This window comes from Notolepis coatsorum (assembly GCF_963971535.1).
Source record: "Notolepis coatsorum genome assembly, chromosome: 6".
In the NCBI taxonomy this organism is placed as follows: Eukaryota; Metazoa; Chordata; class Actinopteri; order Aulopiformes; family Paralepididae; genus Notolepis; species Notolepis coatsorum.
The window spans coordinates 149290207-149309574 of NC_140170.1; the positions used below are offsets into that span (position 1 = coordinate 149290207).

The 19368-nt window shown below is 41.9% G+C and overlaps 1 protein-coding gene across 1 annotated transcript in view; it reads left to right on the forward strand.

The window, feature by feature from the left end:
* The window catches only part of cntn6 (contactin 6), a gene marked incomplete at both ends in the record, with an annotated part of 180525 nt that overhangs the window by 71034 nt on the left and 90123 nt on the right, over positions 1 to 19368 (forward strand). Inside the window, 1 exon segment of the mRNA XM_084315769.1 lies at positions 741 to 891. Within this exon segment, the coding sequence (XP_084171895.1) occupies positions 741 to 891 (151 nt within the window).

Below are 19368 nucleotides of genomic sequence, written 5' to 3' on the forward strand. Positions count from 1 at the left end.
TTTACTGTTGCATTTGCACTCTGGTTAGATGCCAACCTTTTTTGTTGTACTGTACTTGTGCAGTATAATGACAATACATTTTAATCGAATCATATCGAATAAATGACCGACTTTGCAGAGCCTATAACATGGACCTCTCATACTTCTTATAGTCTAGTATTTCTCAAACTGAAACATTATTTGGGTGCACAGGAGCTCACACAAACAGTTTAGGAGCACCATAGACTCAGGGCCCCATCCATTGTAAATGAAGCAGCCCCGTGTTTGTACCTCCTGAGAGGGTTCATCCTTCTAACTGCAGAAGAGAGCGGTGCGTGTTCACAAATATCCACTGACCTTTCCTACGGCACGGGAATAACATACAGGAGGATTCTTTGAAAGAAATGGTTGGCATTCCCTTTTTAAAGGAACACGGCAACATTATGGGAAATTCATTGTTACTGTCTTCTCCAGAGTTAGACAAGATAGATACCAATGTCCTCTCTGTGCGTTCAGTAGAAAACTATCTGGCTGCAAGCTACCTTGCTTAGCAGAAAGGAATGGAAGCGGACACGGACCACTAGACTAGCTCAAAACTAAGGGAGAGGGTGTTTTTGGCCAACAGCTAGGCTAGCTGGTCCGGTTCCGCTTCCATAAATTTTTGTACTAAGCTAGGCTAGCTTGCAGCCGGATAGCTTTCTACTAAGCGCGTTTCCCCATAACACTGGCACATTCCTCTAACGAGAGTGTGTGATCCTCAGCCTCACCGCCTGACTTCTCCAAGAGCCCCGTGAAGAAGTCCACAGTGATCCGGCGAGGAGGGGAGGTAGTCATGGAGTGCCGTCCCCATGCCTCCCCCAGGGCCACCGTCTCATGGCGGAGAGGCGCTGAGCTGTTAAAGGACAGCAGGAGGTAGGGTATTGTACCGTATGCATCATTGCTCACGCCATTGATGGAACGTGTTGCCTCCTCTTGTTGTGACCATCACTCGTCTCTCTGGGGCTCCTTGTTATTTATGTCTCTCCTCGAGGGGACTCCAGATGACATTGCGTAAACTATCTCCGCTGCTGGTTGTGAGTTTAAAGACAGAATCTTGAATTTAGTTTTGACCATATCGGTGCGTACATACACACATAGATCCTTGAAGAGTTTTATTTGGGGATGAAAAAAAATACTTTCTCCAACTTTCGTAAATTTTTTATTTTTGTCAATGGTTACAAGCATAATAAACAACGCTTTTGCATAATCATAGTCCTTGTATCAAGAAGTCACTAAATTAATTTGACAGCGGGGCTACACCATCTGTTGACATTTGGATTACCGATTGCACCTTTCAGAGGACATCTTGGATATAAACCTTGTACTGTATTTCACATGGCTGGAGATGTTGTTATAGTCTTGTGTAATACCTTCACAGCTGGAGAGACTGTGAGTGTGGCCACGGGTCTGTCTCGAAGGCTGGATCTGTGATTGCAGTATGGCCCACTGCTAGCATTGTTTACATTAGTGATTTGTTAGTCTAACTCACAAGATGTTTACCTGCGCCTATAAGGGACTCTTTAAAAACGTGTACATGTCTCATGTACTGTGTCATGCACCTCATCCAATGGGATATGGTGGGGCATGAGGTCCAATGAGGTTAAAGGAACCCGTAAACAGTATGGGGAATCTGCTCACCGTCTTCTCCAGAGGCAGACAAGAAGATAGATACCAGTCTCCTCTCTGTGCGTTCAGTAGAAAGCTATCCGGCTGCAAGCTAGCCTAGCTTAGCACAAATGAATGGAAGCAGATACGGATCTGCGTTCTACTGAAAGCACAGAGAGGAAATTGGTATCTATCTTCTTGTCTGACTCTGGAGAAAATGGTAAGCGCATTTCCCATAATGTGTGTGTGTTCCTTCAAGGTTAGGGTTAAGGTGGGGGGTGTATACTGTAAGCCTGCCATTCATTGGCGTAGACTTCCATCTGCAATTACATTTTCAGTATTTTTTTTTATCTCATGAAGGAACACTTTGACAAAGGAACATTTCTCACCCAACGTTATTTTGCATGTTGTATTTTGTGTTTAGCAACGTCCTAGACGATTGTGATTAGTTCATGAAATACAACCTTCATTTGTGCAAGTAAAGAAACCCACCAGGAAACAAACAAGGATATAGAAAAAAGAAAGCGAAGCATAATCAGTTATCACTTATAATACTTCCATGTAGACGCAGGGAGGCTTAATTAAAATAACACATTAACATCACAACGTGTGTGAATGATATGAGGCTCTGGGCTGAAGCTTCCCACAGTTGTATAGCTCCTCTGGCCAATCAGTATTCTGGATGTAGTGTACAGATCCGTTGGAGACTCTCTGTCTCTCTCTCTCTCTCTCTCTCTCTCTCTCTCTCTCTCTCTCTCTCTCTCTCTCTCTCTCTCTCTCTCTCTCTCTCTCTCTCTCTCTCTCTCTCTCTCTCTCTCTCTCTCTCTCTCTCTCTGCGATGACCTCTGATCTCCAACAGGAAGCCTGACGATTTCCCTCAGAGAAGAACTTATACAGCAGGCTCCATGATGGGTCAGCTCAAGTCATGATTTACCGTCTCATCTGAGGGGGGATTGTGTGTGTGTGTGTGTGTGTGTGCATGTCTATAGGTACTTGCGAGGACATACTATGCTCCGCCAACCTTCATTGTGAGGTCAAATCCACTTGCGAGGACTTTTTCCTGGTCCCCAGAAATAATATACTTTAGATGACTTTAAAATGATCTTTAAGTCCCTAATATACATTTTTTAGACTAGGTCCTCACACTGGTATAATTGTTGATTTCACCCGACTCTACAGCATTCCTACAGGACACACTCGAGTACTGCAGGGGGAAATATGCGTTTGGCGCAGATGTGTGTGAGGACCTTTGGAGACTATTTTTGATTGGTTGGTCTGAGAGGGGATTGTTTTGATTGGCTGCTCGTGACCTGTCACTCATCTGCTAGCTACGTGACCTCACGTGGTCTGAGAGGGGATTTTTTTATTGGCTGCTCATGACCTAACGTGCATTCTGGGTAGTGTAGTACAATACTATCATATAATAATTCTACTATTATACAACGAGGGCGCCTATAGCACTGCTATCTTATGCAATGACACTATTGCATAGATTATGCAAATTAATGTTTGGCTGAACATCATAATCAAAATCGTAAAGGAGAATGAACGCTAGCTAGCAGGCTATAGATATCTATGACTATGAGCTAAAACGCTAGCTAGCAGGCTAGCAAGCTAAAAGTGACCTCACGTGGTCTGAGAGGGGATTTTTTTATTGGCTGCTCATGACCTAACGTGCATTCTGGGTAGTGTAGTACAGTACTAGCATATAATAATTATACTATTATACAACGAGGGCGCCTATAGCACTGCTATTTTATGCAATGACACTATTGCATAGATTATGCAAAGTAATGTTTGGCTGAACATCATAATCAAAATCGTAAAGGAGAATGAATGCTAGCTAGCAGGCTAGCAAGCTAAAACGCTAGCTAGCAGGCTAGCAGCAGCTGGGCAATCCAAAAGGAGAATGAATTAATGAAAACTTTATTAACAGATTGCAGAATGGGTACAATACAGTACGGCTCAATACACACAATTGTTAATGGGATGCAGACCAGAGAAAGACATTTGTCTTGTTTACAATAGTCATAATTAACAGTTTGTTATTCATTTAGATAATTATAAGATAAGATATTCCTTTATTGATCCCCTTGAGGAAATTCAGGCATCATAGCAGCATGGGGGAGGGGGGAGTTTGGATGATTGATTGAACATTTTATTAACAGATTGCAGAATGGGTACAATACAGTACAGCTCAATACACACAATTGTTAAGGGGATGCAGACCAGAGAAAGACTATTGTTTACAATAGTCATAATTAACAGTTTGTTATTAATTTAGATAATTATAAGATAAGATATTCCTTTATTGATCCCCTTGAGGAAATTCAGGCATCATAGCAGCATGGGGGAGGGGGGAGTTTGGTTGATTGATTGAACATTTTATTAACAGATTGCAGAATGGGTACAATACAGTACAGCTCAATACACACAATTGTTAAGGGGATGCAGACCAGAGAAAGACTTTCGTCTTGTTTACATCAGGGTCCCCCATTTTCAATTCATCAAAACATAACATGTTTTAGGACCATTGCTATTTTTATTGTACATAAATGATGGGGGGGGAGGCCTTACAGGTTTGATTGATTGATTGATTGATTGATTGATTGATTGATTGATTGATTGATTGATTGATTGAAAACTTTATTAACAGATTGCAGAATGGGTACAATACAGTACAGCTCAATACACACAATTGTTAAGGGGATGCAGACCAGAGAAAGACTTTCGTCTTGTTTACATCAGGGTCCCCCATTTTCAATTCATCAGGAAACTGGGTACTGGGTAAGGTAAATGCCCGCACCAGGTTTTAAAGCAGGGAAGGCCTAAAGGCCTCTACATGCTACAGCAACTTCTGCTTGTTATCAATGGGTTGGTTGAGAAGGGAAGTGTCATCTATCTAGGGAACCTAGCTACATACCGGGTACAATGTTACATTAGGCTGTGCGTCGATGTTGCAGAAGCATAAAGGCAGAGTGTTTGCAACACCGTTGCTTTGTCGATGTTGTGGTGCAGTAGACTCTATAGGTCCTACAGGCTACCACTAACAACATGAGTTAGCCCTGGCTAGTGCTGTAATGTAGACTATATAGCTCCTACAGGCTAACACTAACAACATGAGTTAGCCCTGGCTAGCGCCGTAATGTAGACTATATAGCTCCTACAGGCTAACACTAACAACATGAGTTAGCCCTGGCTAGTGCTGTAATGTAGACTCTATATAGCTCCTACAGGCTACCACTAACAACATGAGTTAGCCCTGGCTAGCGCTGTAATGTATACTATAGAGCTCCTACAGGCTACCACTAACAACATGAGTTAGCCCTGGCTAGCGCCGCCATGTAGACTATAGAGCTCCTACTGGCTACCACTAACAACATGAGTTAGCCCTGGCTAGCATGTAATGTAGACTATAGCTCCTACAGGCTACCACTAACAACATGAGTTAGCCCTGGCTAGCGCCGCCATGTAGACTATAGCTCCTACAGGCTACCACTAACAACATGAGTTAACCCTGGCTAGCGCTGTAATGTAAAGAGAAAGACTTTCGTCTTGTTTACATCAGGGTCCCCCATTTTCAATTCATCAGGAAACTGGGTACTGGGTAAGGTAAATGCCCGCACCAGGTTTTAAAGCAGGGAAGGCCTAAAGGCCTCTACATGCTACAGCAACTTCTGCTTGTTATCAATGGGTTGGTTGAGAAGGGAAGTGTCATCTATCTAGGGAACCTAGCTACATACCGGGTACAATGTTACATTAGGCTGTGCGTCGATGTTGCAGAAGCATAAAGGCAGAGTGTTTGCAACACCGTTGCTTTGTCGATGTTGTGGTGCAGTAGACTCTATAGGTCCTACAGGCTACCACTAACAACATGAGTTAGCCCTGGCTAGTGCTGTAATGTAGACTATATAGCTCCTACAGGCTAACACTAACAACATGAGTTAGCCCTGGCTAGCGCCGTAATGTAGACTATATAGCTCCTACAGGCTAACACTAACAACATGAGTTAGCCCTGGCTAGTGCTGTAATGTAGACTCTATATAGCTCCTACAGGCTACCACTAACAACATGAGTTAGCCCTGGCTAGCGCTGTAATGTATACTATAGAGCTCCTACAGGCTACCACTAACAACATGAGTTAGCCCTGGCTAGCGCTGTAATGTAGACTATAGCGACTTGTGTGACTGGGAGACTTGTGTGACTTGGAGACTTGTGTGACTGGGAGACTTGTGTGACTGGGAGACTCGTGTGACTGGGAGACTCGTGTGACTTGTGTGACTTGGAGACTTGTGTGACTGGGAGACTTGTGTGACTTGTGTGACTTGGAGACTTGTGTGACTGGGAGACTTGTGTGACTGGGAGACTTGTGTGACTTGGACACTTGTGTGACTGAGAGACTCATGTGACTTGGAGACTTGTGTGACTGGGAGACTCGGGAGACTTGTGTGACTGGGAGACTCGTGTGACTAGGATACTTGTGACTGGGAGACTCGTGTGACTTGGAGACTTGTGTGACTGGGAGACTCGTGTGACTTGTATGACTTGGAGACTTGTGTGACTGGGAGACTTGTGTGACTTGGAGACTTGTGTGACTGGGAGACTCATGTGACTTGTGTGACTTGGAGACTTGTGTGACTGGGAGACTTGTGTGACTGGGAGACTTGTGTGACTTGGAGACTTGTGTGACTGGGAGACTCGGGAGACTTGTGTGACTGGGCGACTTGTGTGACTGGGAGACTTGTGTGACTGGAAGATTTGTGTGACTTGGAGACTTGTGTGACTGGGAGACTTGTGTGACTGGGAGACTTGTGTGACTGGGAGACTTGTGTGACTTGTGTGACTTGGAGACTTGTGTGACTGGGAGACTTGTGTGACTTGTGTGACTTGGAGACTTGTGTGACTGGGAGACTCGTGTGACTTGTATGACTTGGAGACTTGTGTGACTTGGAGACTTGTGTGACTGGGAGACTCGTGTGACTTGTATGACTTGGAGACTTGTGTGACTGGGAGACTTGTGTGACTGGGAGACTCGGGAGACTTGTGTGACTGGGAGACTCGTGTGACTTGGAGACTTGTGTGACTGGGAGACTCGTGTGACTTGTATGACTTGGAGACTTGTGTGACTTGGAGACTTGTGTGACTGGGAGACTCGTGTGACTTGTATGACTTGGAGACTTGTGTGACTGGGAGACTTGTGTGACTGGGAGACTCGGGAGACTTGTGTGACTGGGAGACTTGTGTGACTTGTGTGACTTGGAGACTTGTGTGACTGGGAGACTTGTGTGACTGGGAGACAAGTGTGACCTTTGGCTGTAGCTAACATGTTTATACACGGAGGAGACAGAGGAACATGTTTGGACAGCTTGGCACCGGGGTACCTCTCGGACCTGCTGGAACCTTATGTTCCTCCAAGGTCCCTCAGGTCCTCTGACCAGCTCCTCTAGGCCGTTCCAAAGTCCAGGCTGAAGCTATGGGGGGGCCGTACTTTTGCTGTGGCAGCCCCAACGCTCTGGAATGAGCTGCCACTGCATGTTAGGCAGGCCCCCACTCTGCAGGTGTTCAAATCACGCTTCAAGACACATCTATTTGCTCTGGCTTTCGGTGTTTTAAACAGTTTTTGAGAGACCTGCCTTTTTATGTGACACATTGTACTGTTTTTATTGTGTGCTTTTATTAAAATGTTTTATGTTTTATGTTTTATCTTATGTTGTGGACTTGTACAGCACTTTGGTCAACTTTGTTGTTTTTAAATGTGCTTTATAAATAAAGTGGATTGGATTGGATGATATGTGCATATTTAATGTGGGAAGTGCCTCATTTGCATATATAAACATCAAATTCAGAAAACTTGTAATAAATTTTTTCTTAGTTTATATGTACATAACAAGCTGGGAACGTTTAAGTGATATCTATCCAAGTATCACCTTAATAAAATTTTCAATCAATCAATCAATCTACTGCCACTCTCAAAGACTCAGCTCAGCTCAAAATTGTGTAGCCTACTGCTGCATGCACCCCTCCCCCACAGGTTGAAAACATTATCATTAGTTGCAGTGTGGGGGAGGGGTAGTTTGTGGCGTTTGTGTGTCTCGACTCTCGACTCCTCTAAAATCCGAATTAACCCTTTCACAGTCGGCGGCATGTTGGAGGATTAGGTTCTATTAATCTGATGATAAACCCACGCTCCAATTTGAAATGTAAGTCTTATCTTGCATACAGCTTGTGTCATTTGGATATAAACGGTGTAATTTCAGTTTAGTTTATAGTAGATTAACACTAGCTATAGTGTTTCATGTGTTTGCTAAAAGGATTGTCACCGTGACGTTAGCCTGTAGCTACCAGGCTAATATAACACAGCTAAATTACTAGCAACGTGTTTCGCAGACTGCAGATTTACTAGCCAAGTTAAAAGAACGCCAACATTTTGGGATATTAGCTTATTATCGTCTTCTCCAGAGAGAGACAAGAAGATAGATACCAGTTTCCTCTCTGTGCGTTCAGTAGAAAGCTATCTGGCTGCATGTTAGCCTTAGCTTAGCACAATGAATGGAAGCGAACATGACCAGTTAGCCTTCGGGAGCGGTGTTAGTTGGACAATGCCTAGGCTAACCGGTCATGTCCGCTTCCATTCATTGTGCTAAGCTAAGGCTAACGTGCAGCCAGATAGCTTTCTACTGAACGCACAGAGAGGAAACTGGTATCTATCTTCTTGTCTTTTTCTGGAGAAGACTGTAAGCTAATTTCCATGTTAAAAACAAGTCACAGCAATGTGTTTGTTTTGATTGATTGATGTAATACAGTACAGCTCAATACACACAATTGTTAAGGGAATGCAGACCAGAGAAAGACTTTCGTCTTGTTTACATCAGGGTCCCCCATTTTCAATTCATCAGGACATATATGACATACAGATAGACAGTCCTGCTACATCTATACATTTATGACATACCAGATTTGCAAATACAGTACTGTTTGTGATACAAAAAGAGTCCAGAAAAGGGAGTATATACATTTGACGTTAAAAACTGTGCATAGGAGGAGGTTGGGTGGGGTTGTGTGGGACATATATATAATATATACATATATTATCTTTCAAATGCATGCATAAGAACAGATAATGAAATCTACTGTAATCTACTGTACTTTTAAATTGTCCCCACAGTGCAACCGTTTTTAAACTAATTTCAGATCTAATTGTTCCTACATGTTAACAATAGGGAAAGCATTTCATATAAAAGTATTCTGTATTCTTGTATGACAACTAATAAAGAAACTTGAACTTGAAACTTCCTGTTCATCATCGCTGACAATAATATTAACAACTATTGTCCATTTTATTCTCTACCTTCCAGAACTGTCTGATCAGGGTGACGTCGCAAGGCCGGGATGCCCTGGTCACTGACTTCGGCCTGGTCAGGGAGGTGGTCGAGCAGCCAGTCCAAGACCCCCCGGCAGGAAGCGCTACAATTGTGTGTATTGAGCCGTACTGTATTGTACCCATTCTGCAATCTGTTAAATATTGATTGATTGATTGATTGATTGTTATTAACAGATTGCAGAATGGGTACAATACAGTACAGCTCAATACACACAATTGTTAAGGGGATGCAGACCAGAGAAAGACGTTCGTCTTGTTTACATCAGGGTCCCCCATTTTCAATTCATTCATTTGGGTTTCTCTCCCAAACCAGAAAATTGAGAAGTAAGAATCAAACCTGTGATGTCATCAAGTATAAAGTCTGGACCCACAGAACTTTTGTTTACTTTTTTTTATATCCAAATTATCTTTATTCTATAGTAGAACATGTACCTACGAACTCAGAACATTCACCTGGGTGCTCAGTGTCACCTATAACATATTTCAAAATTCATTGTCTATTGAGCAGCTTCAGTGAGAGTTGGAGTTTTTTTTCATGTTCACTAATATTTTTGTACTTGTATGTTCAATTGTACAGAGGTATAACTGAAGGAATAAATTGTGAAATTGCATGTAGTTCCTCTTTAATGTTTTTCTCACTAACTTTCTCTTTTCTTATTTTACAGCTGCATGTCCATCTTGAACAGTGTACAGTGAGTACCTCCCCTCACCAGAACCAGCAGTACCGCTTTTGGAGTTCGCAAAGTTCTAGAGGAAGCAAGGTAAGCAAAAAAAGCCATATAATGCGCAGCTCCTCCCCCTCAGGGAATGCTACACCCATTTGCAAGGGGGCAGAACAGGAAGCACAGCCCCCCTCGTCCTTCGCATTGGCTTAGCGGGGCAGGCAAAGCAGAAAGCTTCAGAGAGTCCCCCATTTTCAATTCATCATAACATATGACATACATGACATACAGATAGACAATACTGCTACATCTATACATTTATGACATACCAGATTTACAAATACAGTATTGTTTGTGATACAATAAGAGTCTAAAAAAAGAGTATATACATTTGACGAAGAAACTGTACATTGGAGGAGGGGGGGGGGGGGGGCTGTACATTGGAGGTGGTTGGGTGGGAGGGGGGGGGGGTAACTGTACATTGGATTATCCACGAAACCGAAACAAGTAGGCTCCCTTAAAACGCTAACGCTATTAAAAAAAAATTCAGTGGAGGTTAAAATAAGAATATGACTTGGCCTGAAAAAAAGTTCAGTCAGGTGATTTAGTTTTTTGCTTTAATCCCTGCCCATACTGCTGCAGTGCTGGCATGGCAACAGCATTCGAGAATATGTTCCAGATGTGGCATATTCCGAAAGAAAATATTCATGTCATACTCCAATGCCCGAAACGTGGTCAAGACGCAGGATTACAACGTTTGGGATGTATGGCCCACGGCGCGCTTCAGCTGGCTGTCCAGTGTCCCCGCCAATGTTCTGAGACATATTTATATATTTGTATAATTGTTAGGCTATTTGAATCCACCATTTAGGGCTGGTGTATTCAAATAGCCTAACAAATAAAATGTAATATGTCTCGGAACATTGGCCGGCAGATGCACCACTGCAAACCAAAGAAATGTGAACTCAAGAAGCCAAAACGAAGTTTAGCCTGTTTTAAAAGGCTATAGCCTAAAAGAAAAAGTTGCCTTTTACCACCGCTTGGCCTATATTTTATGCAGTGTTTAGCCTATTAAATAGGCTAATTATTTTTTTTTTCGTTTTAACTTTCAGCCTGTTAATAAATGTGTCATTAATTCAGTATTTAACTTCTTGAATTCATATTTATTTAGGCTATGCTAATTAAAAACACAAATGTTATGGACATCTAATTTAATTATCTGCTTATTTATTAATGCTTCAATTCATTCAGAAACGTTGCAGCAAACAATCCATATGTGCATTTGTTTACATTAGGGGTGCACGATATTGATTTTTTGACCCCGATACCGATAACTTTCTGCTCCTCAAGGCCGATACCGATAACCGATATTTATTGTATTATAATATTTTTTTTAAATGTATATTCCTGTAGTTTTGACCTAACCAGATTTATCATGACATGAGCGTTATGAACAAAAAAAAGCCAAGACAACAGTTTTTCCAAATAAATATAATTTGAATCAGAAAATTCACAATCCGTCAATAACTTATAATACATCCAACCTAACAAGTCACCTGCAACATCACCACCGTAAAGCTGCTGTGAATCCAAAGCCAGCTACAAAGGAACCCGCAGCGATTGTACCTATTGACGAGGCGTTTGCTAAATTAAAGAAGTTTGACAGAAATGACCCAAGGGCTCAAGCCGCTAGCTTTTAAGCAGTGCTTGGTGGTGCAAATTAACCTGGCTACTACAGAGCAATAAGTGACTGCGTATTCAACCAAGGGTTGCATCACAGTCATGAAAGGGGCTAGATTTGCGTGTCGTCGTAGGCTTTTAACACACCATCGTAGCGGTGGTGATGTTGCAGGTGACTTGTTAGGTTGGATGTATTATAAGTTGTTGCCCGTTTCCCTCCTCATGGAACTTCTGCATTGCATTTGTTACAAATAGCAAGTGAACTTTTTTCCTCTAAAACTATTCCCACACTACTGACGCCATCTTTGTTTACATCCGCGCTGCTTCTGAAACTTACGTGGCTACGTCACAGCCAAGAATGGGAGTGCTGGATTTGTGTAAAACGCCCTCTTCCTAAACCACACGCTATCAGTCGTACCACAGTACTGGCAAAACGGGAGGAGCCTACAGTAAAAACAAACGCCCTTCATCCCAATTCACCCGCACCGCATTTTTTTTTACCAAAAAATATATTATATTATCGGAGCTATCACCGTTATCGGGATGATGTCATAATTGCTGATATCGGCCCGATAATTATCGTGCATCCCTAGTTTACATAATGATAACGTACATAAATAACATTATTGAGGGAGGAAAAAAAGGAAACTGATACCTACCTACTTCACCCTGTTAGTCAAGTTGAACTATCGCTCTGACTCAGACTGGATGTCTCGCAGATAATACAATAGTATAATTATATAATATATTTTTTTTCTGTAGGTAACGTTACATTTGGTTGACAATTTACTGACTGACTTTCACGACACTCCATATTTACGTAGCTATCTAACCGGCACTCTAAACCGGACCCAGCCCAAACCATTACCGTGACGTCACCATCCAGCTATATCTAAAATGGCGGCCCCCATGGCAAAAACGGGGAAATTACATTTGAGTTTTCAGACAAATAAGCAGGATTTCACATTTGATTATAGGACCATGTCTTACCCAAGGTACACAACAAACAAACTAGGCTCATATTGTTTAACGCTTCATCTCCCCTTTAAAGTATTCCATAAGAAACCTCACTCATATCACCACTGTCAGATTCTTCAGAGGTACCATTTTTTTAGTTTTGCCAATTTAATTTTTTTAAACATGCTATTGTTATTTACAAGACCCTACATGGTCTGTGCCCGCCCCCTCTGAGGGAATTCATAGAAAGGAAGCCCGATAGAGGATTCAGCACTAGAGGGGATTGCGAAGTGCCCGGCCGGCAAACCGCCTTTGCTAAAAACACCCTCTCAGTCCAGGGATGTTTAATCTGGAATGATCTACCACTGACCATACGAGATTGTACATCATTTCCATCTTTTAAATTCAATCTAAAAAAAATTGTTACTCGACAACCAAACCTGGGCAATGATGGGCAAATACACTACACATGCAATCGGTCATACAACTAATCCATCCATCCATTTCTCTCTCTCTCCAGGTGCAGTGGTTCTGATCCACGGGGAGGTGATCCACCGCAGTCCCCAGAACACCCACTGGAGCCCAGAGAACTGGTGAGTCACTGCGAAATCTGATTCTATATCAGTGGTGGAACAAGTACACAGTTACTTTACTTAAGAAATACCCAGATATCTGCTTCAGAGAGCCCATCTGCTTCAGCTATCTGCTTCAGAGAGCCCATCTGCTTCAGCTATCTGCTTCAGCTATCTGCTTCAGAGAGCCTATCTGCTTCAGAGAGCCTATCTGCTTCAGCTATCTGCTTCAGAGAGCCTATCTGCTTCAGCTATCTGCTTCAGAGAGCCCAACTGCTTCAGCTATCTGCTTCAGAGAGCCCATCTGCTTCAGCTATCTGCTTCAGAGAGCCTATCTGCTTCAGCTATCTGCTTCAGAGAGCCTATCTGCTTCAGCTATCTGCTTCAGCTATCTGCTTCAGAGAGCCTATCTGCTTCAGCTATCTGCTTCAGCTATCTGCTTCAGAGAGCCTATCTGCTTCAGCTATCTGCTTCAGAGAGCCTATCTGCTTCAGCTATCTGCTTCAGAGAGCCTATCTGCTTCAGCTATCTGCTTCAGAGAGCCTATCTGCTTCAGCTATCTGCTTCAGAGAGCCTATCTGCTTCAGCTATCTGCTTCAGAGAGCCTATCTGCTTCAGCTATCTGCTTCAGAGAGCCTATCTGCTTCAGAGAGCCTATCTGCTTCAGCTATCTGCTTCAGAGAGGCTAACTGCTTCAGCTATCTGCTTCAGCTATCTGCTTCAGCTATCTGTACACACCATATACTATACATACTGTGCACACCATATACTGTACACTTCAGAGAGCCTATCTGCTTCAGCTATCTGCTTCAGAGAGACTATCTGCTTCAGCTATCTGCTTCAGAGAGCCTATCTGCTTCAGCTATCTGCTTCAGCTATCTGCTTCAGAGAGCCTATCTGCTTCAGCTATCTGCTTCAGCTATCTGCTTCAGCTATCTGTACACACCATATACTATACATACTGTGCACACCATATACTGTACACTTCAGAGAGCCTATCTGCTTCAGCTATCTGCTTCAGAGAGCCTATCTGCTTCAGCTATCTGCTTCAGAGAGCCTATCTGCTTCAGCTATCTGCTTCAGCTATCTGCTTCAGAGAGCCTATCTGCTTCAGCTATCTGCTTCAGCTATCTGCTTCAGAGAGCCTATCTGCTTCAGCTATCTGCTTCAGCTATCTGCTTCAGCTATCTGCTTCAGAGAGCCCATCTGCTTCAGCTATCTGCTTCAGAGAGCCCAACTGCTTCAGCTATCTGCTTCAGAGAGCCCATCTGCTTCAGCAACTGCTTCAGAGAGCCTATCTGCTTCAGCTATCTGCTTCAGCTATCTGCTTCAGAGAGCCTATCTGCTTCAGCTATCTGCTTCAGAGAGCCTATCTGCTTCAGCTATCTGCTTCAGAGAGCCTATCTGCTTCAGAGAGCCTATCTGCTTCAGCTATCTGCTTCAGAGAGGCTAACTGCTTCAGCTATCTGCTTCAGCTATCTGCTTCAGCTATCTGTACACACCATATACTATACATACTGTGCACACCATATACTGTACACTTCAGAGAGCCTATCTGCTTCAGCTATCTGCTTCAGAGAGCCTATCTGCTTCAGCTATCTGCTTCAGAGAGCCTATCTGCTTCAGCTATCTGCTTCAGCTATCTGCTTCAGAGAGCCTATCTGCTTCAGCTATCTGCTTCAGCTATCTGCTTCAGAGAGCCTATCTGCTTCAGCTATCTGCTTCAGCTATCTGCTTCAGCTATCTGCTTCAGAGAGCCCATCTGCTTCAGCTATCTGCTTCAGAGAGCCCAACTGCTTCAGCTATCTGCTTCAGAGAGCCCATCTGCTTCAGCAACTGCTTCAGAGAGCCTATCTGCTTCAGCTATCTGCTTCAGCTATCTGCTTCAGAGAGCCTATCTGCTTCAGCTATCTGCTTCAGCTATCTGCTTCAGCTATCTGCTTCAGCTATCTGCTTCAGAGAGCCTATCTGCTTCAGCTATCTGCTTCAGAGAGCCTATCTGCTTCAGCTATCTGCTTCAGAGAGCCTATCTGCTTCAGCTATCTGCTTCAGCTATCTGTACACACCATATACTATACATACTGTGCACACCATATACTGTACACACCATATACTGTACACTGTACACAACATATACTGTACACAACATATACTGTACACACTGTACACACCATATACTCTACATACTGTACACAACATATACTGTACACACTGTACACACCATATACTGTACATACTGTACACACCATATACTGTACACAACATATACTGTACACACTGTACACACCATATACTGTACACTGTACACACCATATACTGTACACTGTACACACCATATACTGTACACTGTACACACCATATACTGTACACACCATATACTCTACACACTGTACACACCATATACTGTACACACTGTACACACCATATACTGTACACACTGTACACACCATATACTGTACACACCATATACTGTACACAACATATACTGTACACACTGTACACACCATATACTGTACACACTGTACACACCATATACTGTACACACCATATACTGTACACTGTACACACCATATACTGTACACAACATATACTGTACACACTGTACACAACATATACTGTACACACTGTACACAACATATACTGTACACAACATATACTGTACACACTGTACACAACATATACTGTACACAATGTACACAACATATACTGTACACACCATATACTGTACACACCATATACTGTACACACCATATACTGTACACTGTACACCATATACTGTACACACTGTACACACCATATACTGTACACACCATATACTGTACACACCATATACTGTACACTGTACACACCATATACTGTACACACTGTACACACCATATACTGTACACACCATATACTGTACACACCATATACTGTACACTGTACACACCATATACTGTACACACCATATACTGTACACTGTACACACCATATACTGTACACTGTACACACCATATACTGTACACACCATATACTGTACACAACATACTGTACACTGTACACACCATATACTGTACACTGTACACACCATATACTGTACACAACACATACTGTACACACTGTACACAACATATACTGTACACAACATATACTGTACACACTGTACACACCATATACTGTACACACTGTACACACCATATACTGTACACACTGTACACACCATATACTGTACACACCATATACTGTACACAACATATACTGTACACTGTACACGCCATATACTGTACACTGTACACACCATATACTGTACACACCATATAATGTACATACTGTACACAACATATACTGTACACAACATATACTGTACATACTGTACACAACACATACTGTACACACCATATACTGTACACACTGTACACAACACACACTGTACACAACACATACTGTACACAACATATACTGTACACACTGTACACAACACACACTGTACACAACACATACTGTACACAACATATACTGTACACAACACATACTATACACAACAACATATACTGTACACAACATATACTGTACACACTGTACACAACATATACTGTACATACTGTACACAACACATACTGTACACAACATATACTGTACACACTGTACACCATATACTGTACACAACATATACTGTACACACTGTAAACATATACTGTACACAACATATACTGTACACACTGTACACAACATATACTGTACACACTGTACACACCATATACTGTACACACTGTACACACCATATACTGTACACACTGTACACAACATATACTGTACACACCATGTACCCTCTACTGTGAGCGATTTGTAGTGTAAAATTTCCCTGTGGATGATTAATTTCTATTCTGTCTAGGTGTCTGCGTGCTCCACCGTCCACCCAGGGGTCCTTCAACCTACAGACATGGTCCAGAGGAGAGTAAAGGTATATGCTTTATGTATTTTTATACCTGTTTATTATGTCTATTTTATTATTTTGTATTATTGCACAATCGAAGCGGGCATATACACAACATATACTGTACACTGTACACACCATATACTGTACACACCATATACTGTACACAACATATACTGTACACAACATATACTGTACACAACATATACTGTACACACTGTACACACACAACATATACTGTACACACTGTACACAACATATACTGTACACACTGTACAAACCATATACTGTACACACTGTACACACCATATACTGTACACACCATATACTGTACACACTGTACACACCATATACTGTACACTGTACACATCATATACTGTACACACTGTACACACCATATAATGTACATACTGTACACAACATATACTGTACACAACATATACTGTACACACTGTACACAACACATACTGTACACACCATATACTGTACACACTGTACACAACACACACTGTACACACCATACTGTACACACTGTACACAACACACACTGTACACAACACATACTGTACACAACATATACTGTACACACTGTACACAACACACACTGTACACAACACATACTGTACATACCATATACTGTACACAACACATACTATACACAACAACATATACTGTACACAACATATACTGTACACACTGTACACAACATATACTGTACATACTGTACACAACACATACTGTACAGACTGTACACAACATATACTGTACACACTGTACACAACATATACTGTACACAACATATACTGTACACACTGTAAACATATACTGTACACAACATATACTGTACACATTGTACACAACATATACTGTACACACTGTACACACCATATACTGTACACACTGTACACAACATATACTGTACACACTGTACACAACATATACTGTACACACCATGTACCCTCTACTGTGAGCGATTTGTAGTGTAAAATTTCCCTGTGGATGATTAATTTCTATTCTATTCTATTCTGTCTAGGTGTCTGCGTGCTCCACCGTCCACCCAGGGGTCCTTCAACCTACAGACATGGTCCAGAGGAGAGTAAAGGTATATGCTTTATGTATTTTTATACCTGTTTATTATGTCTATTTTATTATTTTGTATTATTGCACAATCGAAGCGGGCATGGCCACCCGCATTTCACTGTATGTATGTGATGAATAAAACTCTTGAATCTCTTGAATCTTGAAGGTGCATGGGGTCTGGACGATCAAGATGTTTCGTAGTCCCACCACCATGATTCACTACAACAAATTCATGGGCGGAGTTGACCTTTCAGACCAGCTGATCCAGTACTACTCCACACACCGCAGAACTTCCCACTGGTACCGGACCATGTTCTTCCACTTTGTGGACATCGCGAGCACCAACGCCTACATCCTCCACTGTGAAATCAGTAAGGCAAAACAGGAGGCACACATGACTCACAAGGACTTCATGTGCGAGATAGCGCGTGAGTTGTGTGGCGTGGACATCACACTAGCTCCTCTTGACAGGAAGGTAGACCATATCCCTGTTGCCATCGCAGCACCTACAGAGGACGTCAGACAGAAAGCCACACATGGCCGCAGGATCTGCCAGCAGTGTCACAAAGGGGGGAAAAGGACCCTGACTCCCTGGAAATGCAAGCGCTGTGATGTAGCCCTCTGTCTCGTCATTGGCAAACTGTTTCGAATTGTGGCACAGTTGAGCACACAGTACAGCACAGTACAATGTCGCACACACACACATATGTATATGATGTACAGTAGTCTACAGTAGTCTATATAGTGTATATATGTATATTGAATATTCCTCTTTACTTTTACTATTATTATATTATAGTATTTTTATTGCACATTACTTTAGTTACATTCCATAATGATGCTATATTTTTTTTTTACTTTTACTTACTTTTTTACTGACTATTTCTAAAAAAGCATGATGGTGAGATTTTCCAGTTGAGAATCTACATTTCGTCTGGGTTTATTACCTGTGTATTAAGAAAATACTTGTTTTTGAATTGAATTCTGCCCTTTTCTCTTTTGTTTATGTAAATATGCTACCTGAGGGGGCATTTCCACTGTTTTATATGCTTGATTGAATATGTTTGCATTGGTTCATAGTAAAAAGAACACATTTCTCAATCCGATTTTGTGTTTTGTGTTGTACAGTATACAGTAGTATATACAGTATTATGCAGTATGAAAACTGTCAGGTCATATATGTGAGGCTGTGCTGGAAAAAAAAGATACCAAACATACCATGGTAAAACATTTTAAAATGGGAATTATACCATTTAAATCAAAATTAGCTAAAACATTGAAAATATCCCACAACTCCGAAGAGAAATAATGTTTAACCCTTATGTGGTGGTAGGGTCTCCAGCGACCCGTTTCAAGGTTATAATATGTAATAACTATCATGTAGTTGATTTGATTAGAACAAGGCTTTATGATATCCTCCACAACAGATATTATACATATTATATAAGCGCAGCAAAACTGTCACCATTTTGAAAATTCTGAAGGTATCTGCAGAAAAAA